The sequence below is a fragment of the Patiria miniata genome, unplaced genomic scaffold, assembly GCF_015706575.1.
Source record: "Patiria miniata isolate m_02_andy unplaced genomic scaffold, ASM1570657v1 HiC_scaffold_27, whole genome shotgun sequence".
Taxonomy (NCBI): Eukaryota; Metazoa; Echinodermata; class Asteroidea; order Valvatida; family Asterinidae; genus Patiria; species Patiria miniata.
Window position 1 is genome coordinate 1,614,328 of NW_024037066.1, and position 26,348 is coordinate 1,640,675.

Consider the following 26,348-nt stretch of genomic DNA (forward strand, 5'->3'; position numbering starts at 1 on the left):
TTGAGAGTTAGAAAACAACCTTAAAATCAGCATATTTTGTTACCACAATTTATATACATGTGTGTATATTTGTTTGGGGGGGGGGGGGGGGGGGGGTCCATGGCCTACTCCCCGCCGGTCGCGAATTATATTTTACCAAACGAGATCCGACAATTCGCTCGTACCCCCCGCCCTGCAAACAGGGCGCTGCATGGATAGGGGTGATGAGCTTCACAGAATCTTGTGAAGGAAGTACAGTTTGACCTTCGCATGCAGCTAGCGCGTGCTACGCAGCCTCGTCCCCAGTGCTTACTTTATTTCCAACCGCGTTTCCAATAGTAAACCCTGGATAGGAAACTTTCTTCCTGTATCCTGATTGGATACCGCAATTGGCTAGTAATGGATTTTTATCGTGTACTTGGCGCTATATATTCACAACGTGCAGTACGTGTTTTCGCGATCATTCGTCCACGCCTTCTCGAAAATACTAATTTCCTTTCCAATTTGCTCATATTAATATGAAATATGATACTGCATGTTGTCTCGATAAGATCGTAACAGTTTGATTTCAAAAATCGTGTTTTCGTAACTCACGCCGTGCTCGCGCTGCTACGAATTGACTCTGTTTTTACCCCAGACACCGCATACAAAAACAAACGCTAATGTGTAACGCATATCCAGGCACCAGACTGTTCCTCATTTGCATACGTGTGCAAAAATCTTGCACATGCAAATGATCCAATACCAGGGTGAGAGAGCAGGTAGTGGTGGGCGCGTACTACTCGACACCCTGGGGACGAGGTTGCGTGCTACGCATGATGGGCACCGGAAGTGTGACGCGTTCTACGTCTATCCCATGGGAGCTCAAATGACGTCAGCCCTTACCAGCGTAAATAAAATATTGGCGCGCGGCCAGCAGTTGTTGACTCAACATTAATGCACTGAACTTATTCAAGCCCCATTGAAAACAGTGCAAAATCAACAAAGTACAGGGCCAAAAACATGCAAGCCGACACCACTGGGGTTTCTCAAACAAAAAATTAAATTATTGTCTTGTCCGTCCATCTTTTCATTTCTTTTCAATTGGCCTTCAATTTGGCTTGCCAATAAATATTCACACCAAAACAAGTGGCATCCCTCCACTTTCTCAGTCAAATAGGACCCCCTTTTTAACCGTAATTTTATCAAGCCTGCCCTCAGATGGAAGTCTAAAAATCCTGATTTTAGATTCTTTGCTATATTTACACAATTCTACCGTGTTTAAAGTCAAACGGTCTATTTTGTTTCAAAAGAAGTTATGTGGGGCAGGGTCATGGGCGTCGCCAAGATTTTTTTCCAGAAGGGGGGGGGGGCCGGGGCCAAAGCACAAATTTTTCCGAACAATTTCTTAACTTTTGAATACATTCTCAATTTATCATACTGAGCGTGGGCAGGGGAACATTTGCCCTCCCCCTCCCAATCAAATTAACAGCAATACACACCCTGGACATGATGAATATGCAGAACATGCATTACATAGAGAGAGAGAGAGCGCCCTCTTTTTATATTGTCGGATTTCGCTCGTGCCCCATACATAGGAAAGCGCACAAGGTACCCCAGATAGTTGTGTAATAAAAAATATCGCTGGCCGCGCCGTGCGCCGATGGAGAACGTTCACCGAGAATATCAAAAGAGGGCGCACTCCATACGGCGCGTGGGATCTGTCAAAAACGAAGCTTTAAAGGGAACTAGAACTGAGGAAGCAGGAAGGTGGCACTTCTGTCTACGTGAACTTCATCAGCTGTCTCTCAAGTTCCACTCCTAGCTTAAGCTATCGCTCGTGCCTGACTGTGGAAAAGGAGTCGACTATGCACTGGAATGATTTCTGCGGTGGTTGGCAACTGTGGGTACGTAAATAGTAACATTGATAAATACATACAATTCTGTATCTGTATGCTACTGCACAATCGCCTATGGTGGGCTATCACGTGCAATTTGGTTGCAATAAACCGCGGAAGTATAAACAGACCAGGCCTATACAGTACAGCTACACGCATGCGGTATGCACATTGTGCAAAATTGCACAATACCCCGCCACTCGATCTTATGCACCTCTTATCCGGCTACAGGAGTCACGGTTGATTGCCTTCAATAAACCTTCTCAGCGCTACATGTGCGTCATGCTCCACTGCACTCCAACTCCGTATCCGCGTAGCCGGCAACAGGGTACCTAGTTGGTTTGGACTTAGTTAGGGTACAATTTTTTCAAGAACTCCCATTCATTTTGTGTTGCTTCGTTCTGAAGGAGACCCCCACTCAGTATCCGCGTAGCTGGCAATGGACTTGAATTGTTTCTTTTCCAGTGATTCCACTTCCAGCCTCGTAGCCAGAGAATTTAGGGGTGTATTTCCGAGTGGCAGGGTATTCTGCAATTACTCCACACATTTGCCCAGGGAACGAGGGGCACGGCGGGGACTCGGCAATAATGGCGCCTGCAACCGTATATCCCATAGTGGAGTTTTGCTTGCAGTACGCTACAGATACAGAATGTAATCATGGCGAAAGTGAAATTTTGTGAAGCTGTTGTGCGCTTTCTTGCCACTTGCACAAACATAAGAATGTGCATGTGCATTCTTATGATTGCGCAACTGCATCCTAGCGCAATCTTCGAAAAAAAAATCTTCCAGATAGAGCACACATTCTTAAGAATGCCCAACAAGAGAAGCGATCTTTTCGATGCCAAGAACCGGCTGCGCTTGGCAAGTCTAGCTGCACCCTCGTTCACTGATTAATTCTTGGGCCGTACTTAAATAAGTATACTGTGGCAATGCAAATTCATTAGGGAAAAGATATAACAATGTAAAGTTGAGTAGAGATGAAAGTATTATTATGCATATTAGGGGAAATAATAAGGGTGATCGTGTAGTGTAGGGCCCGGTTCCTATAATAAGGGAACGCAATCCCACTTTAAAATATTTGGACCTACCAAACTAGTTGGCGACATTCTAAATAAACAGGTTTGTCATGGATAGAGGGCAGGGTTTTGATTTTTTGAGGGAAATTTTGGGGTAAAATGACGATGACAGCGCGGCGACAACACGCTACCCCGAAAATAAAGATGGCGATCACCGCGCGATGTACCGTGAGCACGCACGGCGCGCTGAATCGCAAGGCACAAACCGTGCAGGAAAATCGTGATTTCTACCCCAAGAATCTGTTCAAAATCGCAAAAAGGGTGTCATTTGAATTGAGAAAAGTCTGCTTTTGATTGCAAAGGTGATTTTTGAGATAAAAAACCATTTTTGACTCTAATTTGATCAGTACAAAACAGGGGCCCCACACTTCACGATTGCCATAATAAGAGACATAGTTTGGTGGAAAGAATTCGAATAACAAAAAGGTATAACGTGTTTCTCATGAGCACTCAGCATGCGTGCATGTATGATGAGGGACTTGTAACTTGTCTAGACTAAACAAAGCACTTCCCAGACTAGTTCCCAGTCCTCCATTATTACAAAACTTCCCATGGGGGGACAGAAAAAAGCAATAATATTAGCTTTAATTGAATTCAAATTATCGTGGTTCAACGGGTACAGAAGCATTAGATCATTTTCTTTTCTCGTCATATGATTATTTCCCCTTTAACCTCTAATATGTTTAATTTAACATAATAATGCCGTGCAGTGTTTGTTAAGATTGCGCAAAATTCATAAATTGCGCAAGTAATATTCCCACGCAATCTTAAGAATGAGCGCTCATTCTTCAGATTGCGTGCTCATTCTTAAGAATACGCGCTCGTTTTGAAGAATGAGCGCTCATTCTTCAGATTGCGCAAATTGCAAGAAAGCGCACAACAAAGCCAAGGCGAAGGTTGGTTGGGCAACATCCATTTATTACTTTCATTATTCATGTCTTTTTAACGTGACAACTTAGGCTTGTTTTTATGTTTTAATAATAATAATGATTAAGTATCATCTAACTTGTTGTTGATGAGAATAAAATTCAGGGAGCAAATTCAGCATGCAGGCGGTTATATTAACTGAATAACTTGGACCATGGAGGTAGAATCTAATTCTACCTCCATGCGTGGACCATCACAATGGAGGTATGTTTTTCTACTTCGTATTATGCTATTACTATTAGTGGGTTGCAACTTGTCCTCTGTACTCCATTTGGGAAAGAATGTTGCAGCCTGACGCCACCTTCTTTCTTCATATCTCAAAAAAAAGTCAGTCATTGCAAACATGTTGAAAAGACATGAATCTGGGACTGAGAAACCTTTTCCAATTTTGTTAGGAAATGCTTTCTTGACTCTCCATGGACTTTGTACACAACCGCTGAAGTGGCGTATGGATACTACATGCTTTCCTCCATTTGTAAATTGTAGGCTGTATCATGGAGGTGTATTGAAACAAGAGAGCAAAAATACGATTCCAAAGAATTTATTGATGACAATAAATAGCAGTTGGAGGGGAACTAAATGAGATAAGGGTGGTCAAAATAAAGGAATACATTTTTTGAAATTATTTTTAAACTTTTGATTAGGCCCCCAAAATAATAGTTCTGCTTCCGGTTTCCCTACCTACCCTATTCTGACACCCCCCACCCTAATTTTTTTTATTGGAAAAATGAGAAAAAAACAAACACCCAAAACCATCAATTTCTACCTTTTACCCTTGACTACATGCAGACGCCTCCATATGATCGTACACAAAAAAAAATCGCCAAAACAAAAAATTCCCTGCCTACCTACCCTATTTTTGAATGCCATGTAATGGGAAGCAGAAGAATTTTTTGTTTTTGCCTTAGTGGCTATTAAAGTTCTGGCCTTTAAGCATAAGTGACAAAAATATTGTTGCAACTGCATATATTTTATCTCTGAGCTATGGTAGGTAGAACATTTCATATGCAAAACCTGTTTGTCCACTGATTTATACTCACAACACAGAATGCATTAGGCCTATGCTTAAACATTACCATTTGAAAAGACGGCGCGAACAATGAAGCCCATTTGAAAGGTATACAACAGTGACTGTTGATTGTTATGTAATGTTATGCAACAATGAACTTAAGCCTAAATGCTCCTTGGGTAGATGATCTTAACACTGACATGAATAATCGGACAGCCTCAATAAAAGCTACCAGGTCCAAATCTTTTGTTGGCAAAGTTTGTTACATAGAATAGTAGTAGTACTGGTACATGGACAAGCCTGAGTTTGGTGACTTGTATTCAATTTAGCATAATATAAATTTTCTTGCAACTTTTACTAAGTTTGTTTCACCATGCATGGCTAAAGGGCTATATTTTACTACTACTGAAGAAACAATTCAAATAAGTTAACTAGGTCACGTCGGATGAGGTGTACACATGCAAAGGTTTTGTGGTATTCGGAACGGATGACAGATAAACACGCAACGAGCAAGGCCGGAAATATTTGTCACTGTCAGCGACCCGCTCGTAGTGAGTGAGGCCGGAAATATCAGGGTGTGCTACCCGCAGATGACAGCCTGAACCCGTCTGGCAAAGAGGTTCGTGAAAAACAATGCCGCGCCTGGGATTGTCCGGTCAATGTCAAAATAAATGCGATGCGAACAAGTAGGTGAAAATTGCTGCCAAGAGTGGATTTCCTTCATTTTGAACCACCCTGTACAGAAAATTACATGGGAAAGAATGTACATGTATGTAGTATCCAGACGTCACTTCTTTGTTTGTGTACAAAATCTACAGAGAGTTGAGTTCATTTTCAAAGTATTTTCTAACAAAAATTGGAAATGTTCCTCAGTCCCAGGTTCATGTCTTTTCAACATTTTTGCAATGACTGACCTACATTGAGATAATTTATGATTGAAAAAGGGGGCATCCATGGCATCAGGATGCAACATTCTTCCCCTTACAGATTCAGCCACAGTGCTCAGTGCAGGCCTATCTACTGACCAGTACACAAGGACAACATGAAATCGCCAAACAACATGCATGGCCAATGCCCAATCTCAAAGTCCACCCCAGGACAAATTAAAGGGACACAGGGTATAGTGAAGGAGCTAACACATAAGGAAATCCTTAATAACAAAACAGAAACCCATGTGAGAGAGTATTTTATAAACAATAGAGATCTCAACCAACAGTAGAGAGCTAGCACTACTATTGAGAATGGAGGCTCTGATCTAAAGGAGAGCGAAGCTCTTTAATCCCCTGTAGAGAAAGCAAGGGCTCTAATCCCCACTTGAGAGAATATTTCATAAACAATAGAGATCTTAACCAACAGTAGAGAGCTAGTGCTACTATTGAGAATGGAGGCTCTGATCTAAAGGAGAGCAAAGCTCTTTAATCCCCTGTAGAGTAAGCAAGGGCTCTAATCCCCTGTAGTGTATTATAGTTATTGTAAGATAAGCAAGAAGATTAATTCACTGTGTCTGTGTGGTCACAACCAGGGGGCCCTCCTGGGTGAAGCTATACAAAGAAATTCAGAGAAATTAAAATAATGACAGACACTGCTTTTTGTGCCCCTGGTACAGATTGTTATGGGGGGGGGGGGGAGACTGACAATGTTCCGATGAAAATGCCTATTCCTTAGCACACCAGTTTTCATCGATGGCTATATACCTGGTACAAATAGAAACTAAGCAGTTTTAATATCATCCTTGTTTGAACATTTCTCAGTGAATACAAAAATGTACGTTCCGATGAAAATGCCTATATTCCTTAGCACACCAGTTTTCATCGATGGCTATACACCTGGCACAAATAAAAACCAAGCAGTTTTTTTATTATCCTGAAGTTGTTTGAACATTTCTCGGTAAACAAAAAATAAAAAATGTACGTTTTGTCACGAAACGTTTCTGGTTCAGTTTGAGACCTGTCTTAGGAACACTGTGTAAGAAAAAACAAGAGTGCAAACGCTGAAGCTCCTGAAACCCAAAAACTAAAAATTGCACGTATGGGGAGATTTTCATTGCCTGAATGCCCAACCCAATGTAGCCCAAATTGTACAGTCTGTCAGGTCATGGAGGAATAAGAACCCCTCCATGGTCAGGTTTACCAGAAAGACATTATTATTTATCTCTGATATCTGAGATCTCTGTCTTTGTTTTTCTTTCTAGAAACTGTGTTACTTTAAAAACCTTAAGTTGTAGTTAAACTGCTGTGCACACTAACAAACACAAAAGCATTTTGCCAGATGCTGGTAATTCCTTCCTCCATGGTGTTAGCAAAGCCAGGGCAACAGGCTCTTCACAGGCTCTGCGTTCATGCGTGGAGGAAACTCTTGGCCATTATTTATTTTTTCCCCCATGACCTTTAGAGAAAGAAGGTTAATCAAATACATGTACCAAAGTCATGTTAGTCCTGAAGGCTTGATAATACTAACACGCTAACTGACTTGCAGCCATGTAGGCCGGATATGTGTACATACTGCATGTATGTTTTTTTTTTAGTAAACTGGGTGATCTGGTACAGGGTGCCCTCTGGAGACATGTGCACAATAGGGAACAAAAGATTGTTTACGAGACAATTTCTATCGGTGAATACATCTCCACAAGGTTATCACGAAAATCGATATGGAATTTACTCAAAAAGTAGGAATTTCCAAGGTGTGTTGATCGCAAATTGGAGTATTTTATGTAAGGGATATTAAGCCCGAATTTCAGCCCAGGAAATTAATTCTGGTTAAAAAAAGAGCAGTTTGAAAGTACACTTTCAAACTCGAAAAACTTTACACGAGAACAAAGAAATGACTCCACAAGGATACAAATTCCAGACTCTGTGTCCGACTATGTTTATAACATAGAACCTTAGAGGAATATTACAGCCAAGCAGCCAAGCAAATGACTTCCAGAGAGTTAGAGACCAGTGATAAATCCCCATACTTCAAAATTATTTCATAAATATTCAAAACTCTCACAGGAGAGCAGGCTACACAGAACATTATGATCACCATGTCTCTTTCATTTTCCGTTCAATTTTTGTTGGGTTTTTGAGATATTCTCACCAAAAGTAGACCACCCCTAAAACGAATATTTCCCAAGCTGGAAAAGTAACCATTTTGAAAAAGGATCCCTCCACGACATGGCTAAATAGCGCCACTTTCGGACCCAATCGCATCCAAAATGCTCAGAATTGGAAGCCCCAAGTCCAGACCTAGAGGTTTAGTGCCATGTCTTCAATCCCCCAATTCCATGGCTCTCTAAACTCTCTTATATGTAGAATAATTTGAATGTATTTATACTTTTATTCTTGAGTTTGGTTGACGGATTTTTGGCCTATATGGGTGTACCCACAACGGGCCACAAGGATAGCCCCATTTTTTGCCAGCCGTACCTGAGTGACTGACTCCCCGACTCCCTGACTGACTGATCGCCTGCAAGCTACTTTTCCTGGGGGAAAGTAAAAGAGCATGCAGATTTCAAATTCAGAAAAGAAAAGTTGTCAGGAAATCCAGCATGCATTGATGGTTCTTAATATGGAGGAAGTCCAGTTACTTGAAATACATTGATGGGGATAACAACCTACTATTTACAACTGGAGTACAACAGACAATTTGCAACCCAGTCCAAGCATTAGGAGTAGGAAAACATCTCTCCATGATCAACATGTCCAAGTTATTCAATTAATTACCGCCTGCATATTCCATTAAGTTTATTCTCATCAGATGATAAGGCCAAAAAAAAAAAGTCTCCGGTTTCTGGTATGCGCGCGCGTCGCCGTAGCCATGCGCGTCGGCAAAATGAAAAAGTTTTTTTTTTCAATACAAGATGATGTTTCAAAACCGCCAAACTCACTGGCTTGACTGGAATTCTGCTGCTGCACAATTTTAACGTGTTTTTAGATGGGGTTATGATTGAGAATAAGATTTATGTGGCCTCTCTAGACACCCATATATTTGCACTAAGTTTAGTCGGGCACCATTTGCAGTCATCAGCCGACATTTGAAGCCACAAAAAAAAAAAACAGGTAAAAAAAAAAAAAAAGCCGCGTCGCCGCACCACTTTTGGGGCAAGCTCCATACCGGAAACCGGAGACTTTTTTTGTGTGGCCTAAACAAACCTAATTTGTTTTTGAAGACATGAATAATGAATGTACTACTGAACGGATGTGTTCATTAATTGACCTGTTGCCCAACCAACCCTCACCTTTTTAAAAAGAAATTTCAATTAATGGACGTCCGGTCCGTTGGTTGCTCGCTCGGCTGCTTGCTCGGTCGGTCGCTCTCTCGTGACCATTTACAAAAACCATAATGTAAATGGTCACAAATGATACAACATTTCTTATTTCTTGAAAATGGCAGCATATCAGGAAGTTTTGCAGATTGATAGATAATGTCATAAACTTAAAACCAACTTGAGTAGGGGAAATAAATGTGTGCTTGGCTGGTTTTAAACACTATATTTAAGACCAGTTGGAGTCTGGATGCTGATAATGACCCTCGTTGAAGACTAAGCACAAATGTATTCCCATTCATACCTTTTCAGTAAAAAAGTCAAAATGAGTCAAAAATTATAAATTTCAAACGATTTTGTTCAACAATCGTACTTCATGTTTTTCAAAAACCCCTCTAGCTGTGCTATGGTATATAAAACAACATATATAGTTATAAACAACTCCTTATGTGGAGATTGGCGCACATGTGGCGCAGAACGCAGCTGTGCCGGTGTTGTGTGAATTTAGGACTATGAAACACAGACTCACTAATAGTATTGGGCATGCCTACGAGAGGATTGTGAACGTTCAGCTGATAAAACAGTACTGGCACTGGATTTCATTGGAGTCCAAGTTTGTGACACTGGAAAAGTGTTTAAGACCAGCCAGTCTTTATGAATCGTTTAAAACCGGCCACGTGATGGGTTCTCGACCAATTGGAATGGTTTCAAACTGTCTTAGGTATTTATGAATATTTCATAATACAAACTTTTTTTTGTACAAAAGTCTATTTCGATAATTTCGCTTTGGGTTGGTGTTTTTTTTTTTTGGCAACAGTTGTCCACTGCCTTTTATATCAGATTTCTTGTCTTCATTTCTGACAGGAGCCATCTCTGCTGAACTCCACCCGTCCTGATCTGTCACCTTGCTTTGAGGAGACGGTCCTATCATGGCTGCCTCTCGTCTTCCTCTGGGCCCTGGCGCCGTTCTACTTGTGCTACATGCAGAGGCACGACCGAGGTTGCATCCGGGTCTCCTGCTTGCACAGGACCAAAATGGTATGCATGCCCAATTGGGAATTCCGATGTGATTGGTTGTTGAGGACCAAATTGGTATGCATACCCAATTGGGAATTCTGTTGCGATTGGTGACACAGGACCAAATTGTTATGCGTGCCCAATTGGGAATTCTGTTGCGATTGGTGGCACAGGACCAAAATGGTATGCATGCCCAATTGGGAATTCTGTTGCGATCGGTTGCACAGGACCAAATTGTTATGCGTGCCCAATTGGGAATTCTGATTGATTGGTTGCAAAGGACCAAATTGGTATGCATACCCAATTGGAAATTCTGATTTGATTGGTTGCAAAGGACCAAATTGGTACATGCATGCATGCCCCATTAGGAATTCTGATGTGATTGGTTGTTGAGGACCAAATTGGTATGCATACCCAATTGGAAATTCTGATTTGATTGGTTGCAAAGGACCAAATTGGTACATGCATGCCCCATTGGGAATTCTGATTGATTGGTTGTTGAGGACCAAGTTAGTATGCTTGCCTAATTTAGCCATTTGCGAGTAACCTGTACCCTGCGGGATTTACATTTGAAAAACATCTGGTACACTGACTGGCTCAGAATGCTTGGCACATTTTAACTGTGAATTCTCCAGACCAAAGCCACTGTTGCTAATCACATGATTCGGGGCAAGCTCTTGCATAGTTACGTAAGAAATGCTCAGCACCAATACATTGTTCACAATGGGTGAGAATGGCACCAAGACACCAGACCATGCCGGAGCTGGGGGTAGCTAGCATAAGGCTTGCCCTGAATCACGTGATATAGTAACAGTCCCTTTGGTCGGGAGAATGCAAAGTTAAAACGTGCAAAGCATTGGATTAAGTCAGCGTTGCAGATTTTATTCAAATTTAACTCGCAAATGGCTAAGTGGATATAATGCATTAATTGCTGAAGTTGGAAGGCCTGACATTTTTATCCCACACATAGCAACTTCTGCCAGAAACACAACATCATCAGTCCTGATGATATAAAGCTAGATGGTCCCCTATAGCCCTTTTCACACTAGTCAAATCTCGGTGTTGTCGTAGGGCTGACGCAGGGTTGAAAACATGCATCGTTTCACACTTGAAGAATTTCAACCCTGCGTCAACCCTGCGTCAACCCCGAGATTGATTTTGCCTAGGGTTGAACTCAACCCTGCTCCAGAACGGGGTTGAGATTTTCAACCCGGGTTGAAATTCTTGCCAGGGTTCAAAACAGTAGTAAGTAAGCATGATAAGCTTGATTTGCATGAAACAAGTGTGAAACGATGCGAGGTTGAACGCGGGGTTGAAAAATAAAAAAAAAATCAACCTGGGGCGGCACTGGGTTCGCCCAGGGTTGAGTTCAACCTGGGTTGAGAGGCTCTAGTGTGAAAAGGGCTATACAGCCTGAAAGTGCCCTGCTTGTTACTCTTAACACCGCCCAAACTGTCCCAGCACTCCAAGGAGTAAAATTTAATACAGTGTAGTACAATGTGATTAAAGTGCTTTTGGGTTAAACACTTGCATGTCAAGGAATGCCTTTGATTTTGTTAACTGTTGTTTTCGTTGTCTTTCCAGCTCTTGACTGTTCTTTCGATTATTGTCCCCCTGGTTGAAGTCTGTTTCACAGTGGTTCAGATATTCAGCTCACCCGAGGGGACCGCACCAGTATATCTTGTAACACCAGCAGTTATTACATTGACCATGGCAAGTATAATTCGACCCGTTTCACTGACTGACGTTCAAGAGTCGTGCTAAACAACTTATTCTAAATATTAGATATAACTTTGGTGTATTAGTCAGTTAGGAACTACCTGGTGTGAAAAATTCCGGTGTTAAGAGTTGTTGGGAACGACTCCAGAGTAGGTTCATGAAACATTAGTACAGAAAGTTAGTGAGAGTTTGCGGTAAGGTCAAATAAAAAAAAAAACATGTTAATCGTCTGCGCCTGCTTTCTTTTTGGAGGCGGCCTTCTTTTTCTTTTTTTTTAATTGGAAAAAAAACCCCGAAAAATAGATAAATTTGAAACAGTGTCATCATTTTGGCCTCTTTGTCTGTTGCATCTAGCCCATATAAAGCAGTGGTATGTCATTTCCTGAGTCCAAGTGCAAAAAAAAAGCTGGCGGCCATCTTGAAATATAGCCCAGCTGGTCGTTTTGGAAAATGGGTCTGGCGGCCATTTTGGAAAAAAAAAAAACGGCCTCCTCCTTCCTTCTTTTCAAAGAGGCAGGATGCTAAACTTGTTTTTTTTTTGTTTTTTTGGCCTAACACCATGTGGAAGAACCTATTTTGAGAAGATGTGTGATTCTGGAAAGAACCGGTTTGGTTGTGACACTCGACGTTCCGATCGATTGTCTTCGGGAGAAGAACCAGTATCCTCTGATCGTCTTCAGGATTTCTCCTGATCGGAACGTCGAGTGTACAACCAACCGGTTCTTTTCAGGAGAACCAGACATCTCCTCAAAAAGAGATTCTTCCACATGCTGTTACCACAAACCCGATCACTAGTTTCCACTACCGCCATGCAGACTTTCAAATCTTGCTTACAAAACCAAAGTGTCTGAAACCGAAGATCTATTTTTGGGTCAATTTGTGTTGCTCCAAATACAATTTGTTTACGAGTGCATATCTCTGGAACGTAAGGCTGGGGAAAAAAGCGTCAATATCATTTTTAAACCCTCCTGCTGTTTAAAAGGTCTCAAACAGTCAAAGTTTCCTTCAACTTCCCCTGGCATACTTTTAACAAACCAATGGATCACTTGACCAATATTGACCCAAGTAACAGCATGGCTCCGAATACATGTTTCCATAGGAGGGTTTCAACCACTATGGGTATCTGTTCCTGATGGTATGCAAAAAATGCATCATTTAAAAAAAAATGTATTCACATACAGGGTGGGTCCAAAAAACTGCAAAGATGCGAGGGAGCCTTCTTTTTTTCAAAACCAAGTTGAATTTTTGGACTTTTTAAATTTTGTAAGAACGACATATCCGTTTAAGTAGCCGTGTTTTTAAAAAAAAAAGCAGTTGATTGCATTCACTTTTTGTCTTTTGTGAATCTTTTTACTGCGGTACTCGATTTACGTTTTTGTCCACGAGGCGTCAACAAATTGCATTAGAGCCGTTCTTTCCATGAGGTCTAGAGCTGAGACATGCATTGCCTTGCAGGGTTGGTGGTAAGAAGGCAGAGCTGCAATTGTGTGAAAAATAGAAGATACAGTGACTATAGCATATCCGAGAGAAGCTTTGCATTTATAAACAGAAAGACGGGAAACAGAAAAATAAGGCTTGAGCTAAGATTCAGTCAGTTTTAAATCTGTGTTGTCTATCATGTCTTGTTGTACCGTTTCCGCTCTTATACAAAATTCTGATGCCTCATGGACAAAAACGTAAATCGGGTACCGCACTAAAAAAGGTTCACAAACGGTAAATGAGATCAACTTCATTTTTTCAGACAAGGTTACTAACGAATATGTGATGCGATCAAGCTAATGAGTCGTTTGTCGACCCTGGTCAATTTTGTTTTGACTGTGATGAAAAGAGCACAATCTCAGCATTACTGATGTGAAAACAAGGTTACTAACGAATATGTGATGCGATCAAGCATCGTTCTTATGGAAGGCATTGATCTTTTCCAAAATTTGTACAAAGCAATGAGGCAGTGTTTCTGTTAAGTTTAACAACAGAGAGATGTTTGCTCAAAATGGGAATGATCGTGTTCCTAATTTGTTTGTGTGGAGATATCCGAAGTGCTTTGTTGATTTCAGTATGAAATATGAACAAATGCCAAATGCACTCTCCCAATCATGTACATGTAACTTGCATAACATATCGATTTTTGCCTGCAGCATTCTTGTCACAGTCAACAGAAGACGCTTATGTTAAACCCTAACTCCCTAGCGTCTTTTACTAGGAACTGGACCAATTCCGTCAAGATCCATCAATCACTGTGCGTCCAATACAAAACTGTACATCACATAATGGAATCCACCACTGACGCACTGGTTGACATTCATGGACTTGCTAAACGTGGCTTTTATCACAACAGCAGTACAGGAAGCTAGGCAAAATCAATCGGATACCCCTAGCACTGCTTCAGGCCATTAGGCCCAAGTCCATCATACTCCATCAATATTTAGTCACGCCAGGCCTTCTGGACCAAGTCCCCCAAAATCCAACAAAATGGGGGGATGGATTGTGATGGAGTTATTTCCTAACTCGTTCCTCGACCGTGAATAAAATATATTCTCATGCGCCTCCCTACTGTAGAACACACCTGCAACAGAAAACATGTTAATAATACAGACCTATATTGGGGGAGCACTGATCTTGAGGACAAGCCTGGAGTGCCAATACTGCTCGATGTGAAGAGAAGACGAGTTCGTGGATATCTCGTCACGGTATACTTACTTGTGTATTTATAGCGCCGTGTAAAGACACCTGTAATGGCTACTGAAAAGGGCGAAAAATTTTAGAAACATTAAAATTTTTTGCAAACTTTGCTTCTATGCAAATCCTAAAAACCAGACACAGTTGTACCAATTTAATATCATATCTCACAGATCACCACACCACTTAAGTGTCAATTGAAAATGGCTGCAAAGCTGTGTAAATTTTTGGCACGTCCGAAAGCTTGTGCGTCAAATCGGTAAGTGGTCTTCCACACGTCTTCTACAATGCCTTATGCATGCTTGACCGCACATCCCGGTACATGCAAACACCACATTCCTTTCTATTGTATTCTCCACCCCGTGAGAAAATACATTTGGGGTGGTTTGGGTTAATGGAATTTGTCTTTTAATTGCATCAGATGCTGGTGTTCTTCATCATCCACACCGAGCGGATCCGGGGCAGGCACACCTCTGGAATCCTCTTCTGCTTCTGGCTGTTGCTGGCAGTCTGCTTCGTCCCAGAGTTCAACTCCAAAATCATTCTTGTCTCCGAGGAGGTAACTACAGTTTGCCATGAGAGATGACATGCTGATGACAGAGGTCTTGGCAGTGGAGTCCGTGCCTAAGTGCCACCTCTAAGGCTGTGCATGTTCTGATAATTTAATGTTCAATTAGTCCAACTTGGACTAATATTCGAATACATGCATTCAATTTCGAAATGCAGTGATCAAGTTAAACACGCACTAGCCTAAACTGAACGCCGATCGGGATTTGCGCGCGCGCGCACCTGCGCTTTTCGATAATTGACAAAGAATTTGTTAAAATAATGTAAAGAACAGGTAGCAGAGGCTGAAATTTGACTGATTTTGAAGAAGAAATTTGAGCTAACATGTATTATATCATTGAAGGTCTCAAATCATGCGCGATAGTGGCTTGCAACAAAAGTGTGGCATTTGACAGTAAAACCACACAGTGTTTTTTTTTTCATGCACTCCAGACCGCTCACAATTTTCAAATATTTCAATTGAAAAAAGAAAGAAGGCCATTCGGATATTCGGTTGACAACTGAATATTCAGTATATTCAGCACATCCCTAACCCCCGTACGGATACAAAGAGAGACTAAAGGGGGTCGAGACCCTGAACTTTTGTCACCATACGCCCAGCACTCACACAAACACGATATGGCTTTTGCGTACATTCTGAACAAATTAAACCATGCATAACTTTGCCCCCTACTTGTGCAAACTAGTGTCCCGCACAGGCAGCTCTTAACTTGTGGTTGCAAAGCGCGATCTTCTTTCAATGCAAGAAGTTCATTCCAGTTCCTAGTTTTGTCAGAATTGGATGTGTTCTAGCTACAACAGTTCAAGAACTGTAAATTTTGCATTGAAGACTATGATACAAGACTTTAACGCCTTAGTCAAACTTTACATAAAATACAGGGTGAATAAAAAAAAAGCAGAACACAATGACCTTAAAACCTCTTTCGTCCAAAAATGTGATTTCAAGAATCGTTATCACAATTGTCTTCAAACATCACCAGAGATAAGACCTCAGTTTAAAAGTTAAAAATATTCAACAAAAGTCCTTTTGAAGGCCCGTCTTTTAAAAAAAAAGGTGGATTTTATAAATCATACTCTTTGCCTGAGCAGGGTTGTTAAAAAAGATATTGTGTACTACAGTTGTTAAAGAGGTTGTGGAATGCTCGAAGACATTTCCGTCATTTTTCGGGTATATGTAGCCTAAGGTGTGATGAAATAAAAACGACTATTGTTTCTGTCATGAAATGAGTACAAAGGGTACTTTTGAGAGCTATTTTTCAGGTCCTGTTTCGACCCGAACGTGCAATTTGTGTAAAAGTCGTCGTTGCGGGCAGCAAACAAAACACAGTAAATCGTGACGTAATAAACAGGACTCGTTTATGCTACTCTACATCGGGAGTCCTGTTTATTACGTCACAATTTTTCTGTGTTTTGTTTGCTGCCCGCAACGACGACTTTTACACAAATTGCACGTTCGGGTCGAAACAGGCATGACAGGACTTGAAAAACAGCTCTCAAAAGTACCTTTTGTACTCATTTCATGACAGAAACAATAGTCGTTTTTATTTTATCACACCTTAGGCTACATATACCCGAAAAATGACGGAAATGTCTTCGAGCATTCCACAACCTCTTTAACATTTGTTGAAACAAGTATTCTGTGTCATTTTCTTTGTTGTTCCAAACAGTCAGAACACACAATAATATTTTTTTTGACGAAACAGGTTTTGATGGTCATTGCATTTAAATGGTGATATTATTTGAACAGATTGAGCACTTTTCATCTAAAAGTAGTTTATAGAATTGGTTTTCCACTCATTATTATTTTTGGTGCTACATTTTTCTAAATATGAAATGTATTTTTTGGAGTTTGGGCTCCGCACTTTTTAACTCACCCTGTAGTATTTTTTTTTTTACGGCACAACTTGTGAGAAGATGTGTACTAGTTCGCCACATCACACTGTAGTATGTTAATAGCCCTAAAAGGCTGTAAAAGAGAAGTTTGTTGTTTGAAAAATCAGTGATGTTGACTCAATCTTTTCGGTGTGTCTGCTAACTTGTCTGATGATGGTCAGAGCATATCAACTTAAATCTCAAACACCACTAGTTCTTTTTGTGAGCCACACCTCATTAGAAACAATTACTTCCAACAACGTATCTTAGATTTCTCCCAAAATGTATCGGTTCGCATTCATCAAGTTCCACAATTGTTGGAAATCACTGCTCCAATTTTCTTCTTTCAGACAGATCAGGATATGTTCCGTGTAGTCACTTTCTTCGTCTTCTATGCCCTGGTCCTAGCCCAGCTCGTGTGTTCATCTATAGCAGACGACCTGCCTCTGTATTCCCCTGTCAGATCGGATAGGGTAAGCACCACTATTCTTTTCCTAGCTTTCCATGACGATGGATAGTATTATTATATAATATTGGATGGCTTTGAGTTTGCGGGGTATACCAGAATTTATCTTCAAGTAAACTTGTATCCTCGATCCTGGTCAGTTTTGGGGGCATTTTGTAAAAAGTCGAAATGTTTTCTTTTCTCACTGGATACTGAATGTAATGAGTTGAACTCTTCAAAGAATTCAATTCTGGGCTCTTGGCACCTCGTGTGAACTTTTGAGCAATTTTGGTGATGTTGGATTTTTGGGTGAAAACTGACTTTTTCGATGATGCCGGCTATGGAAAACGTTGAAGTTTTGGGGCATTTTGTAAAAAATCTAAAAGTTTTCTTTTCTCACTGGATACTGAATGTAATGAGTTGAACTCTTCAAAGAATTCAATTCTGGGCTCTTGGCACCTCGTGTGAACTTTTGAGCAATTTTAGTGAAGTTGGATTTTTGGGTGAAAAACTGACTTTTTCGATGATGCCAGCTATGGAAAACGTTGAAGTTTTGGGGCATTTTGTAAAAAATCTAAAAGTTGTCTTTTCTCACTGGATACTGCATGTAATGAGTTGAACTCTTCAGGGAATTCAATTCTGGCCTCTAGGCACCTCGTGTGAACTTTTGAGCAATTTTGGTGATGTTGGATTTTTGGGTGAAAAACTGACTTTTTTGATGATGCCGGCTATGGAAAACGTTGAAGTTTTGGGGCATTTTGTAAAAAATCTAAAAGTTGTCTTTTCTCACTGGATACTGAATGTAATGAGTTGAACTCTTCAGGGAATTCAATTCTGGCCTCTAGGCACCTGATGTGAACTTTTGAGCAATTTTGGGGATTTTGGAATTTTGGGTGAAAAACTGACTTTTTCGATGATGCCGGCTATGGAAAACGTTGAAGTTTTGGGGCATTTTGTAAAAAATCTAAAAGTTTTCTTTTCTCCCTGGATACTGAATGTAATGAGTTGAACTCTTCAGGGAATTCAATTCTGGCCTCTAGGCACCTCGTGTGAACTTTTGAGCAATTTTGGGGATGTTGGATTTTTGGGTGAAAAAACTGACTTTTTCGATGATGCCGGCTATGGAAAACGTTGAAGTTTTGGGGCATTTTGTTAAAAATCTAAAAGTTGTCTTTTCTCACTGGATACTGAACGTAATGAGTTGAACTCTTCAGGGAATTCAATTCTGGCCTCTAGGCACCTCGTGTGAACTTTTGAGCAATTTGGTGATGTTGGTTTTTTGGGTGAAAAACTGACTTTTTCGATGATGCCGGCTATGGAAAACGTTGAGAAGTTTTGGGTGCATTTTATAAAAATTCTAAAAGTTGTCTTTTCTCACTGGATACTGAATGTAATGAGTTGAAGTCTTCAGGGAATTCAATTCTGGCCTCTAGGCACCTCGTGTGAACTTTTGAGCAATTTTGGTGATGTTGGATTTTTGGGTGAAAAACTGACTTTTTCGATGATGCCGGCTATGGAAAACGTTGAAGTTTTGGGGCATTTTGTAAAAAATCTAAAAGTTGTCTTTTCTCACTGGATACTGAATGTAATGAGTTGAACTCTTCAGGGAATTCAATTCTGGCCTCTAGGCACCTCGTGTGAACTTTTGAGCAATTTTGGAGATGTTGGATTTTTGGGTGAAAAACTGACTTTTTCGATGATGCCGGCTATGGAAAACGTTGAAGTTTTGGGGCATTTTGTAAAAAATCTAAAAGTTGTCTTTTCTCACTGGATACTGAATGTAATGAGTTGAACTCTTCAGGGAATTCAGTTCTGGCCTCTAGGCACCTGGTGTGAACTTTTGAGCAATTTTGGAGATGTTGGATTTTTGGGTGAAAAACTGACTTTTTCGATGATGCCGGCTATGGAAAACGTTGAAGTTTTGGGGCATTTTGTTAAAAATCTAAAAGTTGTCTTTTCTCACTGGATACTGAACGTAATGAGTTGAACTCTTCAGGGAATTCAATTCTGGCCTCTAGGCACCTCGTGTGAACTTTTGAGCAATTTTGGTGATGTTGGTTTTTTGGGTGAAAAACTGACTTTTTCGATGATGCCGGCTATGGAAAACGTTGAAGTTTTGGGTGCATTTTATAAAAATTCTAAAAGTTGTCTTTTCTCCCTGGATACTGAATGTAATGAGTTGAACTCTTCAGGGAATTCAATTCTGGCCTCTAGGCACCTCGTGTGAACTTTTGAGCAATTTTGGAGATGTTGGATTTTTGGGTGAAAAACTGACTTTTTCGATGATGCCGGCTATGGAAAACGTTGAAGTTTTGGGGCATTTTGTAAAAAAATCTAAAAGTTTTCTTTTCTCCCTGGATACTGAATGTAATGAGTTGAACTCTTCAGGGAATTCAATTCTGGCCTCTAGGCACCTCGTGTGAACTTTTGAGCAATTTTGGAGATGTTGGATTTTTGTGTGAAAAACTGACTTTTTCGATGATGCCGGCTATGGAAAACGATGATGTTTTGGGGCATTTTGTTAAAAATCTAAAAGTTTTCTTTTCTCCCTGGATACTGAATGTAATGAGTTGAACTCTTCAGGGAATTCAATTCTGGCCTCTAGGCACCTCGTGTGAACTTTTGAGCAATTTTGATGATGTTGGATTTTTGGGTGAAAAACTGACTTTTTCGATGATGCCGGCTATGGAAAACGTTGAAGTTTTGGGGCATTTTGTAAAAAATCTAAAAGTTGTCTTTTCTCACTGGATACTGAATGTAATGAGTTGAACTCTTCAGGGAATTCAATTCTGGCCTCTAGGCACCTGGTGTGAACTTTTGAGCAATTTTGGGGATGTTGGATTTTTGGGTGAAAAACTGACTTTTTCGATGATGCCGGCTATGGAAAACGTTGAAGTTTTGGGGCATTTTGTAAAAAATCTAAAAGTTTTCTTTTCTCCCTGGATACTGAATGTAATGAGTTGAACTCTTCAGGGAATTCAATTCTGGCCTCTAGGCACCTCGTGTGAACTTTTGAGCAATTTTGGAGATGTTGGATTTTTGGGTGAAAAACTGACTTTTTCGATGATGCCGGCTATGGAAAACGTTGAAGTTTTGGGGCATTTTGTTCAAAATCTAAAAGTTGTCTTTTCTCACTGGATACTGAACGTAATGAGTTGAACTCTTCAGGGAATTCAATTCTGGCCTCTAGGCACCTCGTGTGAACTTTTGAGCAATTTTGGTGATGTTGGATTTTTGGGTGAAAAACTGACTTTTTCGATGATGCCGGCTGTGGAAAACGTTGAAGTTTTGGGGGTGTTTTATAAAAATTCTAAAAGTTGTCTTTTCTCACTGGATACTGAATGTAATGAGTTGAACTCTTCAGGGAATTCAATTCTGGCCTCTATGCACCTCGTGTGAACTTTTGAGCAATTTTGGGGATGTTGGATTTTTGGGTGAAAAACTGACTTTTTCGATGATGCCGGCTATAGAAAACGTTGAAGTTTTGGGGCATTTTGTAAAAAATCTAAAAGTTGTCTTTTCTCACTGGATACTGAATGTAATGAGTTGAACTCTTCAGGGAATTCAATTCTGGCCTCTAGGCACCTCATGTGAACTTTTGAGCAATTTTGGAGATGTTGGATTTTTGGGTGAAAAACTGACTTTTTCGATGATGCCGGCTATAGAAAACGTTGAAGTTTTGGGGCATTTTGTTAAAAATCTAAAAGTTGTCTTTTCTCACTGGATACTGAACGTAATGAGTTGAACTCTTCAGGGAATTCAATTCTGGCCTCTAGGCACCTCGTGTGAACTTTTGAGCAATTTTGGTGATGTTGGATTTTTGGGTGAAAAACTGACTTTTTCGATGATGCCGGCTATGGAAAACGTTGAAGTTTTGGGGCATTTTGTTAAAAATCTAAAAGTTGTCTTTTCTCACTGGATACTGAACGTAATGAGTTGAACTCTTCAGGGAATTCAATTCTGGCCTCTAGGCACCTCGTGTGAACTTTTGAGCAATTTTGGTGATGTTGGTTTTTTGGGTGAAAAACTGACTTTTTCGATGATGCCGGCTATGGAAAACGTTGAAGTTTTGGGTGCATTTTATAAAAATTCTAAACGTTGTCTTTTCTCCCTGGATACTGAATGTAATGAGTTGAACTCTTCAGGGAATTCAATTCTGGCCTCTAGGCACCTCGTGTGAACTTTTGAGCAATTTTGGAGATGTTGGATTTTTGGGTGAAAAACTGACTTTTTCGATGATGCCGGCTATGGAAAACGTTGAAGTTTTGGGGCATTTTGTAAAAAATCTAAAAGTTGTCTTTTGTCACTGGATACTGAATGTAATGAGTTGAACTCTTCAGGGAATTCAATTCTGGCCTCTAGGCACCTGGTGTGAACTTTTGAGCAATTTTGGGGATGTTGGATTTTTGGGTGAAAAACTGACTTTTTCGATGATGCCGGCTATGGAAAACGTTGAAGTTTTGGGGCATTTTGTAAAAAATCTAAAAGTTGTCTTTTCTCACTGGATACTGAATGTAATGAGTTGAACTCTTCAGGGAATTCAATTCTGGCCTCTAGGCACCTCATGTGAACTTTTGAGCAATTTTGGAGATGTTGGATTTTTGGGTGAAAAACTGACTTTTTTCGATGATGCCGGCTATAGAAAACGTTGAAGTTTTGGGGCATTTTGTTAAAAATCTAAAAGTTGTCTTTTCTCACTGGATACTGAACGTAATGAGTTGAACTCTTCAGGGAATTCAATTCTGGCCTCTAGGCACCTCGTGTGAACTTTTGAGCAATTTTGGTGATGTTGGATTTTTGGGTGAAAAACTGACTTTTTCGATGATGCCGGCTATGGAAAACGTTGAAGTTTTGGGGCATTTTGTTAAAAATCTAAAAGTTGTCTTTTCTCACTGGATACTGAACGTAATGAGTTGAACTCTTCAGGGAATTCAATTCTGGCCTCTAGGCACCTCGTGTGAACTTTTGAGCAATTTGGTGATGTTGTTTTTTGGGTGAAAAAACTGACTTTTTCGATGATGCCGGCTATGGAAAACGTTGAAGTTTTGGGTGCATTTTATAAAAATTCTAAACGTTGTCTTTTCTCCCTGGATACTGAATGTAATGAGTTGAACTCTTCAGGGAATTCAATTCTGGCCTCTAGGCACCTCGTGTGAACTTTTGAGCAATTTTGGAGATGTTGGATTTTTGGGTGAAAAACTGACTTTTTCGATGATGCCGGCTATGGAAAACGTTGAAGTTTTGGGGCATTTTGTAAAAAATCTAAAAGTTTTCTTTTCTCCCTGGATACTGAATGTAATGAGTTGAACTCTTCAGGGAATTCAATTCTGGCCTCTAGGCACCTCGTGTGAACTTTTGAGCAATTTTGGAGATGTTGGATTTTTGTGTGAAAAACTGACTTTTTCGATGATGCCGGCTATGGAAAACGATGAAGTTTTGGGGCATTTTGTTAAAAATCTAAAAGTTTTCTTTTCTCCCCGGATACTGAATGTAATGAGTTGAACTCTTCAGGGAATTCAATTCTGGCCTCTAGGCACCTTGTGTGAACTTTTGAGCAATTTTGATGATGTTGGATTTTGGGTGAAAAACTGACTTTTTCGATGATGCCGGCTATGGAAAACGTTGAAGTTTTGGGGCATTTTGTAAAAAATCTAAAAGTTGTCTTTTCTCACTGGATACTGAATGTAATGAGTTGAACTCTTCAGGGAATTCAATTCTGGCCTCTAGGCACCTGGTGTGAACTTTTGAGCAATTTTGGGGATGTTGGATTTTTGGGTGAAAAACTGACTTTTTCGATGATGCCGGCTATGGAAAACGTTGAAGTTTTGGGGGCATTTTGTAAAAAATCTAAAAGTTTTCTTTTCTCCCTGGATACTGAATGTAATGAGTTGAACTCTTCAGGGAATTCAATTCTGGCCTCTAGGCACCTCGTGTGAACTTTTGAGCAATTTTGGAGATGTTGGATTTTTGTCTGAAAAACTGACTTTTTCGATGATGCCGGCTATGGAAAACGATGAAGTTTTGGGGCATTTTGTTAAAAATCTAAAAGTTTTCTTTTCTCCCCGGATACTGAATGTAATGAGTTGAACTCTTCAGGGAATTCAATTCTGGCCTCTAGGCACCTCGTGTGAACTTTTGAGCAATTTTGATGATGTTGGATTTTTGGGTGAAAAACTGACTTTTTCGATGATGCCGGCTATGGAAAACGTTGAAGTTTTGGGGCATTTTGTAAAAAATCTAAAAGTTGTCTTTTCTCACTGGATACTGAATGTAATGAGTTGAACTCTTCAGGGAATTCAATTCTGGCCTCTAGGCACCTGGTGTGAACTTTTGAGCAATTTTGGGGATGTTGGATTTTTGGGTGAAAAACTGACCTTTCGATGAGATGCCGGCTATGGAAAACGTTGAAGTTTTGGGGCATTTAGTAAAAAATCTAAAAGTTTTCTTTTCTCCCTGGATACTGAATGTAATGAGTTGAACTCTTCAGGGAATTCAATTCTGGCCTCTAGGCACCTCGTGTGAACTTTTGAGCAATTTTGGAGATGTTGGATTTTTGGGTGAAAAACTGACTTTTTCGATGATGCCGGCTATGGAAAATGTTGAAGTTTTGGGGCATTTTGTTCAAAATCTAAAGTTGTCTTTTCTCACTGGATACTGAACGTATTGAGTTGAACTCTTCAGGGAATTCAATTCTGGCCTCTAGGCACCTCGTGTGAACTTTTGATCAATTTTGGTGATGTTGGATTTTTGGGTGAAAAACTGACTTTTTCGATGATGCCGGCTATGGAAAACGTTGAAGTTTTGGGGCATTTTGTAAAAAATCTAAAAGTTGTCTTTTCTCACTGGATACTGAACGTAATGAGTTGAACTCTTCAGGGAATTCAATTCTGGCCTCTAGGCACCTCGTGTGAACTTTTGAGCAATTTTGGTGATGTTGGATTTTGGGGTGAAAAACTGACTTTTTCCGATGATGCCGGCTATGGAAACGTTGAAGTTTTGGGTGCATTTTATAAAAATTCTAAAAGTTTTCTTTTCTCACTGGATACTGAACGTAATGAGTTGAACTCTTCAGGGAATTCAATTTCTGGCCTCTAGGCACCTGTGTGAACTTTTGAGCAATTTTGGAGATGTTGGATTTTGGGTGAAAAACTGACTTTTTCGATGATGCCGGCTATGGAAAACGTTGAAGTTTTGGGGCATTTGTTTAAAAATCTAAAAGTTGTCTTTTCTCACTGGATACTGAACGTAATGAGTTGAACTCTTCAGGGAATTCAATTCTGGCCTCTAGGCACCTCGTGTGAACTTTTGAGCAATTTTGGTGATGTTGGATTTTTTGGGTGAAAAACTGACTTTTTCGATGATGCCGGCTATGGAAAACGTTGAAGTTTTGGGGCATTTTGTAAAAAATCTAAAAGTTGTCTTTTCTCACTGGATACTGAATGTAATGAGTTGAACTCTTCAGGGAATTCAATTCTGGCCTCTAGGCACCTCATGTGAACTTTTGATCAATTTTGGAGATGTTGGATTTTTGGGTGAAAAAAGACTTTTCGATGATGCCGGCTATAGAAAACGTTGAAGTTTTGGGGCATTTTGTTAAAAATCTAAAAGTTGTCTTTTCTCACTGGATACTGAACGTAATGAGTTGAACTCTTCAGGGAATTCAATTCTGGCCTCTAGGCACCTCGTGTGAACTTTTGAGCAAATTTTGGTGATGTTGGATTTTTGGTGATGAAAAATGACTTTTTCGATGATGCCGGCTATGGAAAACGTTGAAGTTTTGGGGCATTTTGTTTAAAAATCTAAAAGTTGTCTTTTCTCACTGGATACTGAACGTAATGAGTTGAACTCTTCAGGGAATTCAATTCTGGCCTCTAGGCACCTCGTGTGAACTTTGAGCAATTTTGGTGATGTTGGTTTTGGTGGGAAAAAACTGACTTTTTCGATGATGCCGGCTATGGAAAACGTTGAAGTTTTGGGTGCTTTTATAAAAAGTCTAAAAGTTGTCTTTTCTCCCTGGATACTGAATGTAATGAGTTGAACTCTTCAGGGAATTCAATTCTGGCCTCTAGGCACCTCGTGTGAACTTTTGAGCAATTTGGAGATGTTGGATTTTTGGGTGAAAAACTGACTTTTTCGATGATGCGGCTATGGAAAACGTTGAAGTTTTGGGGCATTTTGTAAAAAAATCTAAAAGTTTTCTTTTCTCTCCTGGATACTGAATGATGAGTTGAAACTCTTCAGGGAATTCAATTCTGGCCTCTAGGCACCTCGTGTGAACTTTTGAGCAATTTTGGAGATGTTGGATTTTTGTGTGAAAAACTGACTTTTTCGATGATGCCGGCTATGGAAAACGATGAAGTTTTGGGCATTTGTTAAAAATCTAAAAGTTTTCTTTTCTCCCCGGATACTGAATGTAATGAGTTGAACTCTTCAGGGAATTCAATTCTGGCCTCTAGGCACCTCGTGTGAACTTTTGAGCAATTTTGATGATGTTGGATTTTTTGGGTGAAAAACTGACTTTTTCGATGATGCCGCCGGCTATGGAAAACGTTGAAGTTTTGGGGCATTTTGTAAAAATCTAAAAGTTGTCTTTTCTCACTGGATACTGAATGTAATGAGTTGAACTCTTCAGGGAATCAATTCTGGCCTCTAGGCACCTGGTGTGAACTTTTGAGCAATTTTGGGGATGTTGGATTTTTGGGTGAAAAAACTGACTTTTTCGATGATGCCGGCTATGGAAAACGTTGAAGTTTTGGGGCATTTTGTAAAAAATCTAAAAGTTTTCTTTTCTCCCTGGATACTGAATGTAATGAGTTGAACTCTTCAGGGAATTCATTTCTGGCCTCTAGGCACCCTCGTGTGAACTTTTGAGCAATTTTGGAGATGTTGGATTTTTGGGTGAAAAACTGACTTTTTCGATGATGCCGGCTATGGAAAA

At 40.2% G+C, this 26,348-nt stretch overlaps 1 protein-coding gene across 1 annotated transcript; it reads left to right on the forward strand.

Annotated features, from left to right (window-relative positions):
* Positions 1–1,579: 1,579 nt before the first annotated feature.
* On the forward strand, positions 1,580–17,513 carry LOC119734525 (canalicular multispecific organic anion transporter 2-like). Its single transcript, XM_038208059.1, has 5 exons — positions 1,580–1,865; positions 9,979–10,152; positions 11,716–11,844; positions 14,948–15,085; positions 17,316–17,513. The coding sequence occupies exons 1-5, from the start codon at positions 1,827–1,829 to the stop codon at positions 17,481–17,483; spliced, it is 648 nt and encodes a 215-aa protein (XP_038063987.1). The 5' UTR covers positions 1,580–1,826; the 3' UTR covers positions 17,484–17,513.
* Positions 17,514–26,348: the final 8,835 nt, after the last annotated feature.